This window comes from Tursiops truncatus, chromosome 13 (assembly GCF_011762595.2).
Source record: "Tursiops truncatus isolate mTurTru1 chromosome 13, mTurTru1.mat.Y, whole genome shotgun sequence".
Lineage (NCBI taxonomy): Eukaryota > Metazoa > Chordata > Mammalia > Artiodactyla > Delphinidae > Tursiops > Tursiops truncatus.
Genome location: NC_047046.1, coordinates 61,912,130 through 61,929,648, shown reverse-complemented (window position 1 = coordinate 61,929,648; position 17,519 = coordinate 61,912,130). Strand labels below are relative to the sequence as shown.

The 17,519-nt window shown below is 48.0% G+C and overlaps 1 protein-coding gene across 2 annotated transcripts in view; it reads left to right on the top strand.

Annotated features, from left to right (window-relative positions):
- LOXHD1 (lipoxygenase homology PLAT domains 1) overlaps window positions 1-17,519 on the top strand; it is a 201,300-nt gene that overhangs the window by 95,015 nt on the left and 88,766 nt on the right. For both annotated transcript variants that reach the window (XM_033837947.1, XM_073790898.1), the window contains exons 17-21: window positions 1,724-1,916; window positions 4,926-5,086; window positions 7,639-8,107; window positions 8,558-8,712; window positions 10,823-10,956. In XM_033837947.1, the coding sequence (XP_033693838.1) occupies window positions 1,724-1,916; window positions 4,926-5,086; window positions 7,639-8,107; window positions 8,558-8,712; window positions 10,823-10,956 (1,112 nt within the window). The remainder of the gene's footprint in view (window positions 1-1,723; window positions 1,917-4,925; window positions 5,087-7,638; window positions 8,108-8,557; window positions 8,713-10,822; window positions 10,957-17,519) is intronic.

Sequence of the window (17,519 nt, the reverse complement as noted above, 5' to 3'; positions counted from 1 at the left end):
CCTCCCCTTTGCTAACCCCTTCCCCTCTTGGTGAGCCTCACCTTATTTCAGGTGCTCTGGGGAATGATCTCATGTCAGTCATTTATATCTTGAAGGTAATGAGCTTAAATCAAGATTTTCCTTGATCAAAATGTATTTACATTTTAAGCTGAATTAATAATTGTAGACTGAAATGCTGTTTGCATTACTAAGGATTTCTGGTAACAGCCAACAGATAAATGAGATATCTGAGGGATGGGGGAGGGCGTTAGGGCCCTTCTTGTGTTTCTGAAACCCCCTCAACAAACAGTGTGGCCAAGAGGGTGGGAGCGTGGTTTCAGGCTGCCGACTGCCTGGGTCTGAAGCCCAGTGTTTCCACGTACCTGCCGTGTGCAAGTTACTTCATCTCTGTTTGCCTCAGTTTCCTCATTACTATCAAAAGGGATCCCAATGAGATTGTTATAGCATTAACTATGTTAGTAACACCCACATGCAGTAGTGTGTTCAATAAACACTAGCTGTTATGGACTGAACCATTGCTCACGTCTGGTGCTGGTCGTTGTGGAACTGACAGGTAGTCCCTGCCATTAAGGTGCTTTCTGTCACATCAGGTAGAAAATACCTGTCCCAGTCTTTGCTCTGTCACAGTCCCAGCACCACAGAAAGACAAGGAAGCTCTCCCGTGCCCCTTGGCACACACCCCAAAGGCTCTCAAGCTGTGTCTGTAGATATAGTTGGTCTCCTTCCCACAATTCCAGGGGATCGGGCTACATGCACTCAGCTGCGATAGTGCTTCCGTTACCAGCTGCAAAGGTGCACTTAGTATGCAAAAGAGTGAGAGCAAGGCTTACAGGGACAATTTTCTAAACCTAGCCTTTGGGCACCAGACTCACGGCAAGCGTCACTCCTCCAAACCACCACGAAGAGGATCTAGGGGGTGCTGGAAGGGATCTCAAAGGCCATCTGATAATTCCATCTGATGTTAGAATTGCCCTGTATACAGCATTTCAAAAAAAACCATAAAAGTCATTTGAATGTTGAAGAGCCAGGTACATTTAAGGATGGTAACATGATCATTTATGCGCTCATCTATGTTACTTGTGGGCAAAGATTAACATAAAATATAAAATAGTGAAGCAACTGAACTATGGAGTATTATAGGGAAAAAGTGCACTTCAGTGCTAAGAGTGAGAGGAGGAATTGGACACAGAATGACAGAGCCCTAAGAGGTTGTCTGCATATTCTATCACCTGTAGGATGGGTGTGTCGAAGAAGACATGTAAAAATACGTACAATAGTGGATGGTTTAAAACAAAACAAAGCCAAATCACCAGCGTGGCTGTCAGAAGCTGTTGGTTAATATTTTGAACGTTTGCTTTCTCGTGCATTCACCGCATTCTTAGGAAGTCCACCACCTAACTTTCAGTACATACTGGAGCTTTCAAAGCTCCTGCCACACCTGTTCCCACACTTGTTTCTCACAATGTACCCAGGAGGTGAGCTGGACTAAAGACTTGAGGACAGAGGCTCCAGGCAGCAGAGGTGGTGCCCTGGTGCCCTGGCTGGCTGGGGGCAGGCAAGCCTGGGACCCAGCCTCCTCCTGCTAAGCCTGCGCCTCCCAAGGAACTGGAGACCGGGTTGAGGAGGGCCATTTGTGCCGGTGTTTGGGGGTGGGTAGGGATGGAGGGATGAAGGTTTCTACACAGTGGCTCCTTGCTCACTTGCACCCTGGGTTTCCTTCCAGATCAACCGGCTGGTGGTCGGGCACGACAACACGGGCATGAACGCCAGCTGGTTCCTGGGCAGCATCCAGATCCATGTGCCCCGACAAGGCAAGCAGTACATCTTCCCTGCCAACCGCTGGCTGGACAAGAACAAGGCTGATGGGCGCCTGGAGGTGGAGCTGTACCCCAGCGATGTCGTGGACATCCAGAAACGTACGGAGGTGGCCATGGCGGGACTGTCAACAATGTTCCCCGTAGGGTGGGGCAGCAGGGAAGGAGGAGGGACTGTGGGCGACTTGGGTCTTGTCTCAAAGGGGGGAAGCTTCCAGTTGTCCCTGGTACCAGGGTTCTGGGAGGGAAACGGGGCTCCTTTTACAGATGAGGAGACTGAGGACTCAATGGATAAAACATTTTTTGGGGGGATAAAGGCAGCAAATGACTTTATTAAGAAATATACTTTCTGGGAATTCCCTGGAGGTCCAGTGGTTAGGACTCCATGCTTCCACTGCAAGGGACATGGGTTCCATCCCCGGTCAGGGAACTAAGATCCCACATGCTGCGTGGCGCGGCCAAAAAAAGGAATATAGCTTGTCAGCCCTGTGTTCAAGAGGAGTTTGAGAAATAGTCTTCCCCCCGGGAAGACTGGGGAGGAGATAAGCTGTTTATTCATTTATTTATTCAATAAATATACGTTGAATGTTTCTCTGTGCCAGCACTGCCCTAGGCTTTGCAGAGGCAGCCATGAGCAAAACAGACCATTCAACGTATATTTATTGAATGTGCACATGCATGCACACACACAATCCCCTCCTCCCAGCCTTCAATAATCAATATTTGATTTGTACATATTATAACCATGTAATATTCTTCACTACTGACACCTACTTATAACAATTAAATTTAAGTTTTATACAACTTTTTGTTTTTTCTGGAGTTAATAATAGCCTCACTTATTCATTAGCAGAGTTTTCGATATACCCATCTATATTTCTATATACCCATCTGTACACCCACCTATCTGCATTAGTGCGCTAGGGCTACCATAAAAAATATCACAGACTAGGTGGCTTAAGCAACAAAAATGTGTTTTCTCCTGGTTCTGGAGGCTGGAAGTCCAAGATCAAGGTGTCAGCAGGTTGGGTTTCCTCTGTCCTGGGCTTGCAGATGGCCACCTTCTCACTGTCTCTCACAGGGTCTTCCTGTGTGCATGTGCATGTCTGTGTCCCAATCTCTTCTTACAAGGACACCAGTCATTGGATTGGGACCCACCTTAATGGCCTCATTTTAACTTAATCACCTCTATGAAGGCCCTGTCTCCAAATACAGTCACATTCTGAGATACTACGGGTTAGAGTATCAGCATATGAATTTTGGGGGTACACAATTCTGCCATTACACCATCTTATCTCCATCTTCCCAATAGAACTAGAATTCTTTTCATATGTTCAAACCCAACAGGAATTCTGTTGGTTTCCTCTCTGTACTCTTCTCCCCCACTCCCTGTCTCAAGGGAGACTCTGTCCTGTTCTCTAGGCTGCCATGAAGCTGTCCTTTTGAGACTTCCTTTCTACTATCTTTTGGACATTCCATTCTTCTCTCATCTGGGTCAAATCTCCTGTTTCCTGGATTTCATGCCTTCCTCTGCTTTGGTTTATTCCCTCATTTTAGAGGGAACACATTCTCCACTGCAATGGAAAATTTGAATGTCTGCAAATGTCTTTGGTCTACTGTCACCATTGATCCATAATTTGGCTTGTTAGAGAATTCTGAGTTCGAGCTCAGAGTTTAGAAGGAATTATTCTACCATCTTCTAGCTCCCAGGGTTGCATCTGGGAAGTCTGATGCCATTCTGTTACCCAACACTTTGGGTTTTTTCTCTCTAAAAGCCTATAGGATCCTATTTCTATCCTTAGCATTCTGAAATTTCATGATGTCCTCGCTGCCTTTTGTGATTTAATTTCATCCAATCTTCTGGGAACTCACGGGCTCCTTCAGTCTAGAAGCATTTTTTAGTTTGGGGACCCTTTTTTGTATTTATTTCTTTGACAATTTCCACCTCTCTATTTCCTCTGTTTCCTTTAGAACTGAACTTGTAGTGAGATGCTGGACTTCCTCTGATTTTCTTACCTTTCTATCATTTGTTCTTGGGAAATTTCCTTTCTGCTCTTCAGAACTCTCCTTGACTTTACTGTTGCTTTGGAATATCTTCTTTCAGCTAATACCACATTCATTCCCAAGAGCTGGCTCTCGTTCTCTGAATGCTCATTTTTCTCTGTCCTCATTTTGTATAATCCTGGCTGCTATTTTTCTAAGAACCGAGAGAGGGAACTGGGTTCAGGGTTCTCTCCATTCACAATGCCGGCTTTTCCTGAGTCCCCCTGTGGTCCATCTGCTATCCCACCCTCACTCCCAGCTGAGGCCAATATCTCTAGTTCAACTTCTTCAGGCTCTCAGCTAGTCCTCTTGTTTTCAGCCCCCAATTTCTCACATTGCTACGGTAGTGGGAGATCCCTCATCTTGTTGAAAATAACAGTCTTAACTTGAAAAAAATTATGATTTTGTCTTATAGCATTGCTGAGAGGGCAAGTCTTGTAATAGTCACTTTGAATAAATATGGTCCCATAGTTCTGGGAGACATTTTGCTCTCCTATGGGAAGTGCCCTCTAGGGGTAAATACCTGTAACACATTTCCACCCTCTAACAGCTTGATCAAGTATTACTACTTCAAAATACAGACAATTCTCTGTGTAGCTGTATCTGTTGATATCATCTGAAAGGTGCATATATTTAAATGAAAATTATCATTTCAACCCCTCCTCCTTTACTGAAAATAAGGAAAAGAAACAAACACACAGCCTTGTACTTCTTTCTGCACTGTGGTGTCTGCCCAGGGGTAGGCACACAGCAGAGGGTGCCAGCTGGTGTACTGACTACTCTTCGTCCCTGGCTCCAGAGGACATGTGTGACACACAGGATAACTGAGCTTTGCAGTCTGATGGCTTGGGTTTGCCATTTCCACCACCTACTCAATTCTTCTAAGCCTCAGTTTGGCAATCTTCAAAATGGAAATAATGGGGTTTATGATATTGATGGGAGGGTTGGATAAGAGAATGCCTAAGAAGCACCAGACACAGGGTAGAGGCTTGCGAAGTGTTTGCTTTGTAATGATTACTACTACCGTTATTACTAAATGTCCCATTTCTCCCCCATGTGCCCACCCAGTGATCCACTACGAGGTTGAGATTTGGACAGGGGATGTGGGCGGCGCAAGCACCACTGCCCGAGTCTACATGCAGATCTACGGCGAGGAAGGCAAGACAGAAGTGCTCTTCCTCTCCAGCCGCTCAAAAGTGTTTGAGCGGGCGTCCAAGGACACATTCCAGGTGTGTGTGGGCAAAGCAGTGGGGTTGTCAACAGAGGGCCCAGCAGTTGTCTGAAAGTGGAGGTATTGGTTCTCAGCCCTGGCTTCTTATTAGAATCACCTGGGGAGCTTTAGAAAAAAGGGCTGCCTGGTCTATACCTGCATCAGTTAAATCAGAACCTTTATGGTGGGACCTGTTTTCTGGGAACGTTTCTGAATGCTTTACCAGAGATACTAATATGCTGCCAATTCTGAGAACTGCTGGAGCAGGTGATTCTAATTTAGCAAAATACTGCACGAGACCCTTGGTTACTACATTCATTCCCAGCCTTGGCCTCTGATTCTACCACTCACTCAGCCTGACGGCGGGCCGTGCCTCCCAAACAGGATACTGGGAGGCTTGGGGTCTCCCGGCTGTGTTCTGAGGGCCCCAGACCTCCTCACTTCCCTTCGAGTAGAGGAGAAAAAGAGATGAGAGTGCGAGCATGTTGTTGACAGGAGAGGAAGGAGGATGCAAGGGTGGTGCCCCCTGGGGAGGCACATGAATGTCTTATGTGGGACATGAGTGCGTGTGTGCATGTGTGTGTCTGCAGACCTGTGTGTGAATGAAGCGTATTCATGCTGGCTGGTCTATGAGTGTCTGTGTGCCCCAAGCAGCTTGGCCCTCAGCAAAGAGTCCTAACCCAGTGCCCAGCAGAGAGGGTCCTGGCTGAGCTGGGCCAGTGTCACAGGTGTCTGGAATGTTAGCACTGAAGGGGGCCTCCTGGAGTCCAACCCCTCATTACACTGCTGAGGATGCAGAGGCCCGAGCGGTTCACCTCTCTGAGCCTCAGCTTCTTTATCAGCTCAAACCTAGCTTCATAACACCTGCCTGGCCTGCTTCACAGCCCCTGGAAAGATCAAAATAGTCAAAGTCAGGGAAAGGACTTGGGAAATCAAGTCATGCAGATGTAAGAGCAGGGCATCTTCTGGATGTGAACAGACTGCATGGCTGCACATGGTGGTGGCTGCATTAACGGCTGGGCAGACAGCTGGGGGGAGAGGGGACAGCAAGTGAGCTGGCTTGCAAGGATGCTGTGACCTGGAAAGCACTAGAGAGGAGATGGAATGTGCTGAAGAAGGGACTTCCCGTATCGAGAGCCCATCCCCTATGTAGCTGAGAAGAATACGTTCCTCTTCCTGGGGGCCCTGGGCTCCATTCTGGCTAATAATTTCCTCACAAAGATGGTTTTGGCTGCATTGTGGCTTCATGAACCGGGAGTCAGAAGGCCCGAGTTCTCATCTAGGCCTGGGCTCCAATTATGGGACACTGAACAACTCATAGGACAGCCCTGGGCCTCAGTTTCCCCAGCACACAAGCAGAGAATTGGTGGGACTGGGCTTTAAGGATTGTCAAACACCCAGGCAAGGGCCCATCAGCACAGGGAGCCCTAAGAGTGGCCCGACCGGCAGGAACTCCATGTGAGCTGTCCCCTGAGCTCTGCGGGGGGCCAGACCACCCCACAGTATGAGGCTCAGAACAGAGTGGCAGATCGAAGGTCAAGGACCTGATCCTCTGAAGCAAAGCTAAATCCACGGACACTGCCCTTTGAGCCAGACACGTGCTAGGCCCAGTGGGAGAGGAAAGCAAGAACGAACAGTCCCTGCTCTCAGGAATTCCCACTTGATGTGCAGACACCAGAGCTCATGGGCAAAGAGGGCACCCAGGCTGGGCCAAGCTCTGGGCCCCCTCCCCTCTGAGCTCCCAGGGAGAGGAGACGCTGGTGTGCGGGAGGGGCCTGGGGGAGACTTCTATTTTTTGAAAAATAACACTTATTTTTTGCTTCTTGCAAAATTTATACATAATTAATGCTGAAAAAAAATGTTCGGAAGGAGAGCACAGAAAAGCACAAACTAAAAAAAATAAAGTAATAATAAAGCTCAGGAATGAGAATGCATAGGTTTTAGAGGTAGAGGAAGGAATGAAGGCATTCTGCGTGAGGGAATAAAGATGAAGATATGGAATTAAAAAAAAAAAAAGGAATGAGGGCTTCCCTGGTGGCGCAGTGGTTGAGAGTCCGCCTGCCGATGCAGGGGACACGGCTTCGTGCCCCGGTCCGGGAAGATCCCACATGCCGCGGAGCGGCTGGGCCCGTGAGCCATGGCCGCTGAGCCTGCGCGTCCGGAGCCTGTGCTCCGCAACGGGAGAGGCCACAACAGTGAGAGGCCCGCGTACCGCAATAAAAAAAAAAAAGGAATGAGTGTGATGTGTGTGGGGTGTGTGTGTGGGGGTGTGTGTGTGTGTGTGTGTGTCTGTGTGTGTGTGTGTAAAGGGGGAAAGAGAAAGAGAGGGAGGGAGACCATCTTTGCCCTCTGTACAGGGGTTTAGAAGGACACCCGCTTGCGGGGTGGGGGCGGGGGGAGGCGGGAAGGGAAACCAGGCTTGCGTGCACGAGAGGAGGAGCGGTGGCAACTTTGAGCTCAGAGGTCCCAGCCTCTTCATCCCACGCTCCTGGCGCAAGACGCGCCAGGCTCCTCAGGGGGCGGGGCGGATGCCACCCCCGACCCCCAGCCACTGCCCCGCGCTTTGAGCAGCTGGAGGCGGCGGACGTGGGCCAGGTCTTCAAGATCCGGCTCGGCCACACGGGCGAGGGCCTCAGCCCCAGCTGGTTCGTGGACACCGTGTGGCTGCGGCACACGGCAGTGCGGGAGGAGGACCTCACGCCCGAGGAGGAGGCGCGGAGGAAGAAGGAGAAGGACAAGTTGCGGCAGCTGCTCAAAAAGGAGCGTCTGAAGGCCAAGCTGCAGAGGAAGAAGAAGAAGAAGAAGGGCAGCGACGAGGAGGACGAGGGGGAGGAGGAGGAAGAGTCCTCGTCGGAGGAGTCCTCGTCGGAGGAGGAGGACGAGGAAACCGAGGAGGAGGAGGAGGAGGAGGAATTCGGACCCGGGATGCAGGAGGTGATCGAGGAGTACAAGTTTGACGCCCACCGCTGGCTGGCCCGGGGCAAGGAGGACAATGAACTTGTCGTGGAGCTGGTGCCCGCAGGCCGAGAGGGTCCTGAGCGTAAGCCTGAGGAGGTGTCAGACGGTCCCCTGGGGGGTGGCAGGGAGGGGGAGGGTGCCCAGCTCTCCTCTCACGTGGGGGGCCCATGGCTCTCCTCACCTGCCCTCTGCTGAAATGCCTCCACGGACAGTTCTTTGCTGGGGTTGGCATTGCCCTTGTCCTGAGACTCTTGGAAGGAGCCCTGGTATAACTCGCTGTAACTCCACGTGGGGGACATCGGTAGGAGGGTTGCTGACTGTGAGTTTTGCCAGGACTCTCAGCCTCTTGGGCTTCATGGCAAAGAGAAGTTTTGGGTAGGGAGGAGGGACGGGTTCAATTCTAGGTTAATGTAGATGCGGGTGTACCCGGAGGTCCTTCCTACTCCCACCATCTGGCTAGATCAGAGGGGTTGAGCCTCAGGTCCACCCCGAGGCCCAGGTGTCCTCAACACTGTGTGTTTTGTGTCCCCAGCCAACACCTACGAGGTCCAGGTGATCACGGGGAGTGTGCCCAAGGCTGGCACCGATGCCAATGTCTTCCTGACCATCTACGGGGAGGAATATGGGGACACGGGAGAGCGGCCCCTAAAGAAGTCGGACAAGTCCAACAAGTTTGAGCAGGGGCAGGTAGGGCTTGGGCTCTCTGACCCCAGGCGGTGGGTGGGACCCAGATGGAGAGAGCCCTCTGGTGATTCCTGAGGCAGCTCCACCCAGCACAGCACTGCTGTGTCCAGCAGTGTGCTCTGTTCAATCCAGCCAGGTAGAATGGAAGTGCCTCTTCTGTAAGCACCGGCGCTTTGTGGTGGGGACCTAAGAAAGGCACAGGTGGGGATCAGTGCCAGGAAGCCCACAGCAACTAACTGGAGATAGTATAGGTAGCAGATGCTCAGGTGCTGAGTGAGTGGGGCAGGGGTTCAAGGAGGAAGTGCTGACCGTAAGATGGTGCTTTGGGGGAAACTTAGAAGGAGGGATGTGAACTGGGCCGTGGTGGGTGACTATGGTGTCCATGTCTAAAGATGACAGTGAGAGAGGTGTTCTCTGAAGATGTGACCGCATGACAAAGACGTGGGAGTGGAAGTGTGGAAGGCCAGTTGGAGGACAGTGGGTCTTCTCGCTATGCTGTGGTTAATGCCAAGCCATGGTGGGCGCTGCCTCTGGGAAGCTTGACGGGACCAATTTAAGGGGTGAGGGCATGAGAGCCTTGAAGGACAGGCTGAGAAGCCCGACCTGCATCCTGAGGCAGTGACGCCACAAAGGCTTTTGAGCATTGAGAGAAATGCATACCTCTCCCTCTTCTAGGTATAGTAGGAAAAGCATGGAAAATACATCTGTCCTTCTTGTCCTTTGAGATTTTACTACATCCTCTGGCTAGACTGTCTCTCATCTCACCTTTCACATTTCTGCCCCCATCCCAAAGCCAGATTCCCTTATCAACACAGAGGAAAACCAGAAATAAACCAAATCCATTAAAAATACTTCTGGGCTCATTGCTTGATTTATTTCAGATATCCCCTGCTTTTTCCTTCAACACTGCCTTCCCATGACCTGAGAATCAGGATTTATTTCTGTGTTTCAGTACTTTCATTTAAAAATTATAGCCACTATGATGGCTCGAATTGGAAGAAAATTGCTATAGAGGGTGTAACTGGTACGGCTGATGAAATTTGAATAGGGACTGTATGTTAGATAATAGTGTGTTGATTTTAAGTTTCCTGAATTTGGTCATTGTACTCTGATTATATGAGAATGTCCTTGTTCTTAGAAAATCTATGTTGAAGAATTTGAGTGGAGGATCATGATATCTGCCATATACTTTCAAATGATTCAGAAAAAAAATAGAGAAAGGGCAAGAGAGTGTGGGAGAGAAAGCAAATGTTGCAAAATCTAAGTGAAGGGTATACAAAATTTCAATGGGTCCTGGTATCATCTGCTTCCTCCAGTGCGTATGTGTATACTTGTATCGTACACAGTCTCTCTTCTCACCTGAATGGTGAGCAATCCAAGTCTTACACTCCGAATTCTGTCAGTCACTTTAGATTTGCACTTTGGCTTATAGTAGGTACTTAATTAAAATTTATGGTTGAAGGAGTTTATGCACGTATGTGCACGCGCAGCACGTGGTCTCAGCACACACCCAAGCAACAGGCCGTACACACACACACACACACACACACACACACACTCCCCATAACACAACAGGGAGCGCCCAGCCAACCTGTTTTCTCCTCTACTCCTCTCTTATGGTCACCTTCGTCACCCTCCTACTCCTCCCTCCACATTGCAGGACACAGTGAAAGTGAGACCTCCCTGGCAGGTGCAGGTGTAAAGACAGTAGTGCAACAGGTGAAGGGAATTAAGAGTTGCAAACTTCCAGCTATAAAATAAGTAAGTCACAGGAATGGAATGTACGCATAAGGAATATAGTCAATAATGTTGTAACAATGATGGTAACTGGTCTTTATGTGGTGATCATTCCATAACGTATAAAAACATCAAGACACTATGTTGCACACCTGAAACTAATATAATTTTGTATATTAATGATAACTCAATAAACAAAAACAAAAACCAATAGAGTAGACCGAACACCAGACAACTGACTGCATTTTCCATTCCGCCTTCCCCTGATGCTTTGGGTCTTACAGCCGGTCTCAGGCTGCCCCAAGTCCTGGGAAGGTGAAGCTGATGGCGAGGTGGGGAGGGCTGCCCCCCAGTGTGCTACTCTGACCCTTCCCAGACAGACACCTTCACCATCTACGCCATTGACCTTGGCCCCCTGACCAAGATTCGGATTCGCCATGACAACTCGGGCAACAGAGCAGGCTGGTTCCTGGACAGAATAGACATCACTGACATGAACAACGAGATCACGTGAGTGGGACTGGAGGGGAGGGAGGGAAGGCCATGCCTGCCACGAAGCAGTCATGGAAAAAAGGGTGGGAGTGGGGTGGCTGTGATGGGTGAGGGTTGGGATAGGGTGGCTGTGGCGGGTGAGGGTGGGGGTAGGGTGGCTGTGGCGGGTGAGGGTGGGGGTGGTGTGGCTGTGGTGGGTGAGGGTGGGGGTGGGGTGTCTAGGATGTGGGTTTGGCCCATGGAGCTGGCTGGGTGGGCATTGCCTCCCTCCCTTCCCTCTCCCTGAGCAGCCCCTCAGCTGCTTGCCCTGTCAGGTGACAGTCTGGTAGGACATCCAATCCAGTTCTTGACTCCATCATTTCAGAAAGTCAGGTTTTCTGTCCTTGCCATGGCCCAATCTCCATGGCCAGACTTAGAACCCATAAGTCTCTCCATGTACAAAGTGACTTCCAGGACATTGTTTTAATGTTCTACACTAGAAATAAGCAAACTTATTCTGTAAAGGCCAGAGAGCAAATATTTTAGGTTTTCAGGGCCATTTGGTCTCTGTAACAACTGCTCGACTTTGCCTTTGCTGCAGAAAAACAGCCATAGATGATGCTGAGTGAACTGAAGTGGCTGTGTTTCACTAAAACTTCATTTATAGACACTGAAACTTGAATTGCAAGTAATTTTCACATTTCACAAAATATTATTGTTTTTAGATATTTTTCAACCATTTAAAGATGTGAAATCTCTGCTTAGTTTGTGGGATGTACATAAGCAGGTGGGCCAGGTTTGGCCCACAGGCCATAGTTTGCTGGCCCGTGCTTCAGATTCACAACTAGCCCCAGGAGCTCGCTCCCCTTATCTCCTCCTCTTCCATCGCCATCCTTTCTCATTGGTGCTGTACAGTTTCTTTTCTTTGTTTCCTTGGTATTGAGCAGCAGTAAGGGCTCTGTGCTGAGCCAGCTCCAACCACTTGCAAGTAGAGAGAGCAACTCTGAGCAAAGCCTGCCCTGGGAGATAGATGTAAAATCATGGGAGACTGGTAAAAGATGGTGGAGTAGAAGGACGTGCGCTCACTCCCTCTTGCAAGAATCACAACTAACTGCTGAACAATCATCGACAGGAAGACACTGGAACTCACCAAAAAAGATACCCCACATCCAAAGCCAAAGGCAAAGTCTCAATGAGATGGTAGGAGCGGTGCAATCACAATAAAATCAAATCCCATAACCTCTGGGTGGGTGACTTATGAACTGGAGAACAATTATACCACAGAAGTCCACCAACTGGAGTGAAGGTTCTAAGCCCCACATCAGGCTTCCCAACCTTAGCGTCTGGCAATGGGAGGAGGAATTCCAAGAGAATCAGACTTTGAAGCCTAGCAGGATTTGATTGCAGGACTTCAACAGGACTGGGGGAAACAGAGACTCCACTCATGGAGGGCACACACAAAGTAGTGTGTGCACCAGGACCCAGGAGGAAGGAGCAGTGACCCCACAGGAGACTGAACCAGACCTACCTGCTTGTATTGGAGGTTCTCCTGCAGAGGAGGGGGGCAGCTGTGGCTCACCACGAGGATAAGGACACCGGCAGCAGAAGTTCTGGGAAGTACTCCTTGGCGTGAGCCTTCCCGTAGTCCACCATTAGCCCCACCAAAGAGGCTGTAGGATCCAGTGCTGGGTCACCTCAGGCCAAACAACCAACGTGGAGGGAACTCAGCCCCACACACCAGCAGACAAGCCTATTCAAGTTTTACTGAACTCTGCCCACCAGAGCAACACCCAGCTCTACCCACCACCAGTCCCTCCCATCAGGAAACTTGCACAAGCCTCTTAGATAGCCTCATCCACCAGAGGGCAGACAGCAGAAGCAAGAACCACAGTCCTGCAGCCTGTGGAACAGAAACCACATTCACAGAAAGACAGACAAAATGAAAAGGCAGAGGACTATGTATCAGATGAAGGAACAAGATAAAACACCAGAAAAACAACTAAATAAAGTGGAGATAGGCAACCTTCCAGAAAAAGAATTCAGAATAATAATAGTGAAGATGATCCAGGACCTCGGAAAAAGAATGAAGGCAAAGAGCGAGAAGATGCAAGAAATGTTTAACAAAAACCTAGAAGAATAAAAGAACAAACAAACAGAGATGAACAATACAATAACTGAAATGAAAAATACACTAGAAGGAATCAATAGCAGAATACCTGAGGCAGAAGAACGGATAAGTGACCTGGGAGACAGAATGGTGGAAATCACTGCTACAGAACAGAATAAAGAAAAAAGAATGAAAAGAAATGAAGACAGCCTAAGAGACCTCTGGGACAACACTGAACGCAACAACATTCACATTACACTGGTCCCAGAACAAGAAGAGAGAGAGAAAGGACCCGAGAAAGTATTTGAAGAGAGTATACTCAAAAACTTCTCTACCATGGGAAAGGAAATAGCCACCCAAGTCCAGGAAGTGCAGAGAGTCCCAGGCAGGATAAACCCAAGGAGAAACACACTGAGACACATAGTAATCAAATTGACAAAAATTAAAGACAAAGAAAAATTATTAAAAGCAACAAGGGAAAAACGACAAATAACATACAAGGGAACTCCCATAAGGTTAACAGCTGATTTCTTAGCAGAAACTCTACAAGCCAGAAGGGAGTGGCATGACATATTTAAAGTGATGAAAGGGAAGAACCTACAACCAAACCTACTCTACACGGCAAGGATCTCATTCAGGTTCGACAGAGAAATCAAAAGCTTTACAGACAAGCAAAAGTTAAGAGAATTCAGCAGCACCAAACCAGCTCTACAGCAAATGCTAAAAGAACTTCTCTAAGTGGGAGACACAAGAGAAGAAAAGGACTTACAAAAACAAACCCAAAACAATTAAGAAAATGGTAATAGGAACATACATATCGATAATTACCTTAAATGTGAATGGATTAAATGCTCCAATCAAAAGACACAGGCTTGCTGAATGGATACAAAAACAAGACCCACATATATGCTGTCTACAAGAGACCCATTTCAGACCTAGGGACACGTACGGACTGAAAGTTAGGGGATGGAAAAAGATATTCCATGAAAATGGAAATCAAGAGAAAGCTGGAGTAGCAATACTCATATCAGATAAAATAGACTTTAAAATAAAGAATGTTACAAAAGACGAGGACACTATGTAATGATCAAGAGATCAATCCAAGAAGAAGATATAACAATTATAAATATATATGCACCCAACATAGGAGCACCTCAATACATAAGGCAAATGCTAACAGCTATACAAGAGGAAATTGACAGTAACACAATAATAGTGGGGGACTTTAACACCTCATTTACACCAATGGACAGATCATACAGACAGAACAGAACTGGAACAAAAAATCCTAAAATTTGTATGGAGACATGGAAGACCCCGAATAGCCAAAGCAATCTTGAGGGTTAAAAACAGAGCTGGAAGAATCAGATTCCCTGACTTCAGACTATACTACAAGGCTACAGTAATCAAGACAATAAGGTACTGGAACAAAAACAGCAGTATAGATCAATGGAACAGGATAGAAAGCCCAGAGATAAGCCCACACACCTATAGTCAACTAATCTATGACAAAGGAGGCAAGGATATACAATGGAGAAAAGACAGTCTCTTCAGTAAGTGGTGCTGGGGACTTCCCTTGTGGCACAGTGGTTAAGAATCCTCCTGCCAATGCAGGGGACACGGGTTCAAACCCTGGTCCGGGAAGATCCCACGTGCCACAGGGCAACTAAGCCCGTGCACCACAACTACTGAGCCTGCTCTGTAGAGCCCGTGAGCCACGACTACTGAGCCCATGTGCCACAACTAACTGAAGCCCATGCGCCTAGAGCCCATGCTCTGCAACAAGAGAAGCCACTGCCATGAGAAGCCCGCGCACCGCAACAAAGAGTAGCCCTCACTCCCCACAACTAGAGAAAAGCTGCCTGCAGCAATGAAGACCCAACACAGCCAAAAATAAATAAATATAAATTTAAAAAAAAAAGTGGTGCTGGGAAAACTGGACAGCTACATGTAAAAGAATGAAATTAGAAAACGCCCTAACACCATACACAAAAATAAATGCAAAATGGATTAAATACCTAAATGTAAGACCGGACACTGTAAAACTCTTAGAGGAAAACATAGGAAGAACACTCCTTGACATAAATCACAGCAAGATCTTTTTTGACCCCTCTCCTGGAGTAATGGAAATAAAAACAAAATAAACAAATGGGACCTAATGAAACGTAAAAGCTTTTGCACAGCAAAGGAAACTATAAACAAGACAAAAAGACAACCCTCAGAATGGGAGAAAATATTTGCAAATGAATCAACAAACAAAGGATTCATCTCCAAAATATATAAACAGCTCACGCAGCTCAATATTAAAAAAAACTAAACAACCCAATCAAAAAATGGGCAGAAGACCTAAATAGACATTTCTCCAAAGAAGACATACAGATGGCCAAGAGGCACATGAAAAATGCTCAACATCACTAATTATTAGAGAAATGCAAATCAAAACTACAATGAGGTATCACCTCACACCAGTTAGAATGGGCATCATCAGAAAATCTCCAAACAACAAGTGCTGGAGAGGGTGTGGAGAAAAGGGGACCCTGTTGCACTGTTGGTGGGAATGTAAATTGATACAGCCACTATGGAGAACAGTATGGAGGTTCCTTAAAAAACTAAAATTAGAATTACCGTATGACCCAGCAATCCCACTACTGGGCATATACCCAGAGAATACAATAATTCAACATGCACATGCACAACAATGTTCATTGCAGCACTATTTACAATAGCCAGGTCATGGAAGCAACCTAAATGCCCATCGACAGACAAATGGATAAAGAAGATGTGGTACATATATACAATGGAATGTTACTCAGCCATAAAATGGAACGAAATTGGGTCATTTGTAGAGATGTGGATGGACCTAGAGATTGTCACAGAGAGTGAAGTAAGTCAGAAAGAGAAAAACAAATATCATATATTAACACATATGTGGAATCTAGAAAAATGGTACAGATGAACCAGTTTGCAAGGCAGAAATAGAGACACAGATGTAGAGAACAAACATCTGGACACCAAGCGGGGGAAGCGGCGTGGGGTGGGGTGGGGTGGTGGTGGTGCAATGAACTGGGAGATTGGGACTGACATATATACACTAATATGTATAAAATAGATAAGTAATAAGAACCTGCTATATAAAAAATAAATAAATAAAATAGAATTCAAATTAAAAAAAAATGGCCGTTCAGAGAAAGAAAAATTAGAGCAGCAAATCTGCTCTCTCTCTCAAAGAGACACCGTCTTCCCCGACAGTGCCTGTGGCCTCCCATGACCTTTATTAGCTCAGGAATAAGGCCTTTGCAGCCAGAAGGGTAAATGAACACTGACCTCATCCCTCAGCTGCCCCTGGACCCAGTCACATGTCTCCATGCAAAGTGACTCCACCCTGACTCCCCTTTGCCGCTCATGCCCCACCCCCAATCCATCGCCACTGTGTCAGAAAAGCTCAGCCAGACCCCCTCTCCCCATCTTCAGCACCCCCTGGTCAGAGCCTCCTGGCTGGTGCCTCTGCTTCACCCAGGCCCTCCTAGTGTCTACAGCCATCCAGCCCTTAGGCCACGTCCCTCCTCTGCTCACACCCCGCAGAGGCCTTCTTGGTGATGAAACTCGGGGCCCAGGAGCCATACAGTGTAAGGGGAAGAGCAGGGGCACAAACCCAGAGTTCTGGAATTCCAGACCCACTGTTGCTATGCCGCTCTTCCAGTACCACCAGTTGACATACTTGATGTGCTCCAGCCTTTATGCACAAAATGGGAACACATTAAATACATTTTACAGCGTTCAGTTTTGCAATCCACTCATTCCAGTTTAACTTTCAAGTGAAACTCGTACTTTTAGTGGCCCCGAGCTTTGTTCCAACGCTCAGTTTAAACCTCCTGCTGACCCAACCCCTGGGTCTTCCTTCCATTGCCCTTGCTTAAGTGGAGTGGTGGGCATACCTGGCCAGAACACCTGCATGCCTCTCTTCCCCTTTGCTTCTGAAAAATCCCTACCTACTCCCCTCTGCAGACCTGCCTGAGCAGGATTTATTCCTGTGGGAGGAAGGGGAGGGGCCAATAGGCCCAGTCCTCCACTAGACCTCCTGTGAGTGCTTGTTGTTGCTGTGAGGATAGAGGCTAAACGTCCAGCGCTCAGGCCCATCCTGGCTCCAGCTCTGGTTCTCCTGCCTGCGGAGGCTGCAGCCATGGGCGTGCTAAGGGCCTTTAACTTCATGGTGCAGGTATCTCAGGGACCACGGGGGTGGTGCCAAGAAGCCAGGCTCTGACTCCCCGCGCGTGCGCTCTTCACGGGTGTGGGAGGGCTTGTGCCTTCCCCTCTTACTGACTTTTTTCTCTCCCAGCATCAGTCTCCCCCAGCTCTTTCTTTATGCATCTCTCTCCCTCTGTCCCTGTCCTCCTCCAGCTTCCCATACTCTCATTACTCCACCTCGGCCCCAATCCCACTCTTTTCCTTACTTCTGTCTCTCTCCCTTAATCGGCCATAATTTAGAACTAAAGCC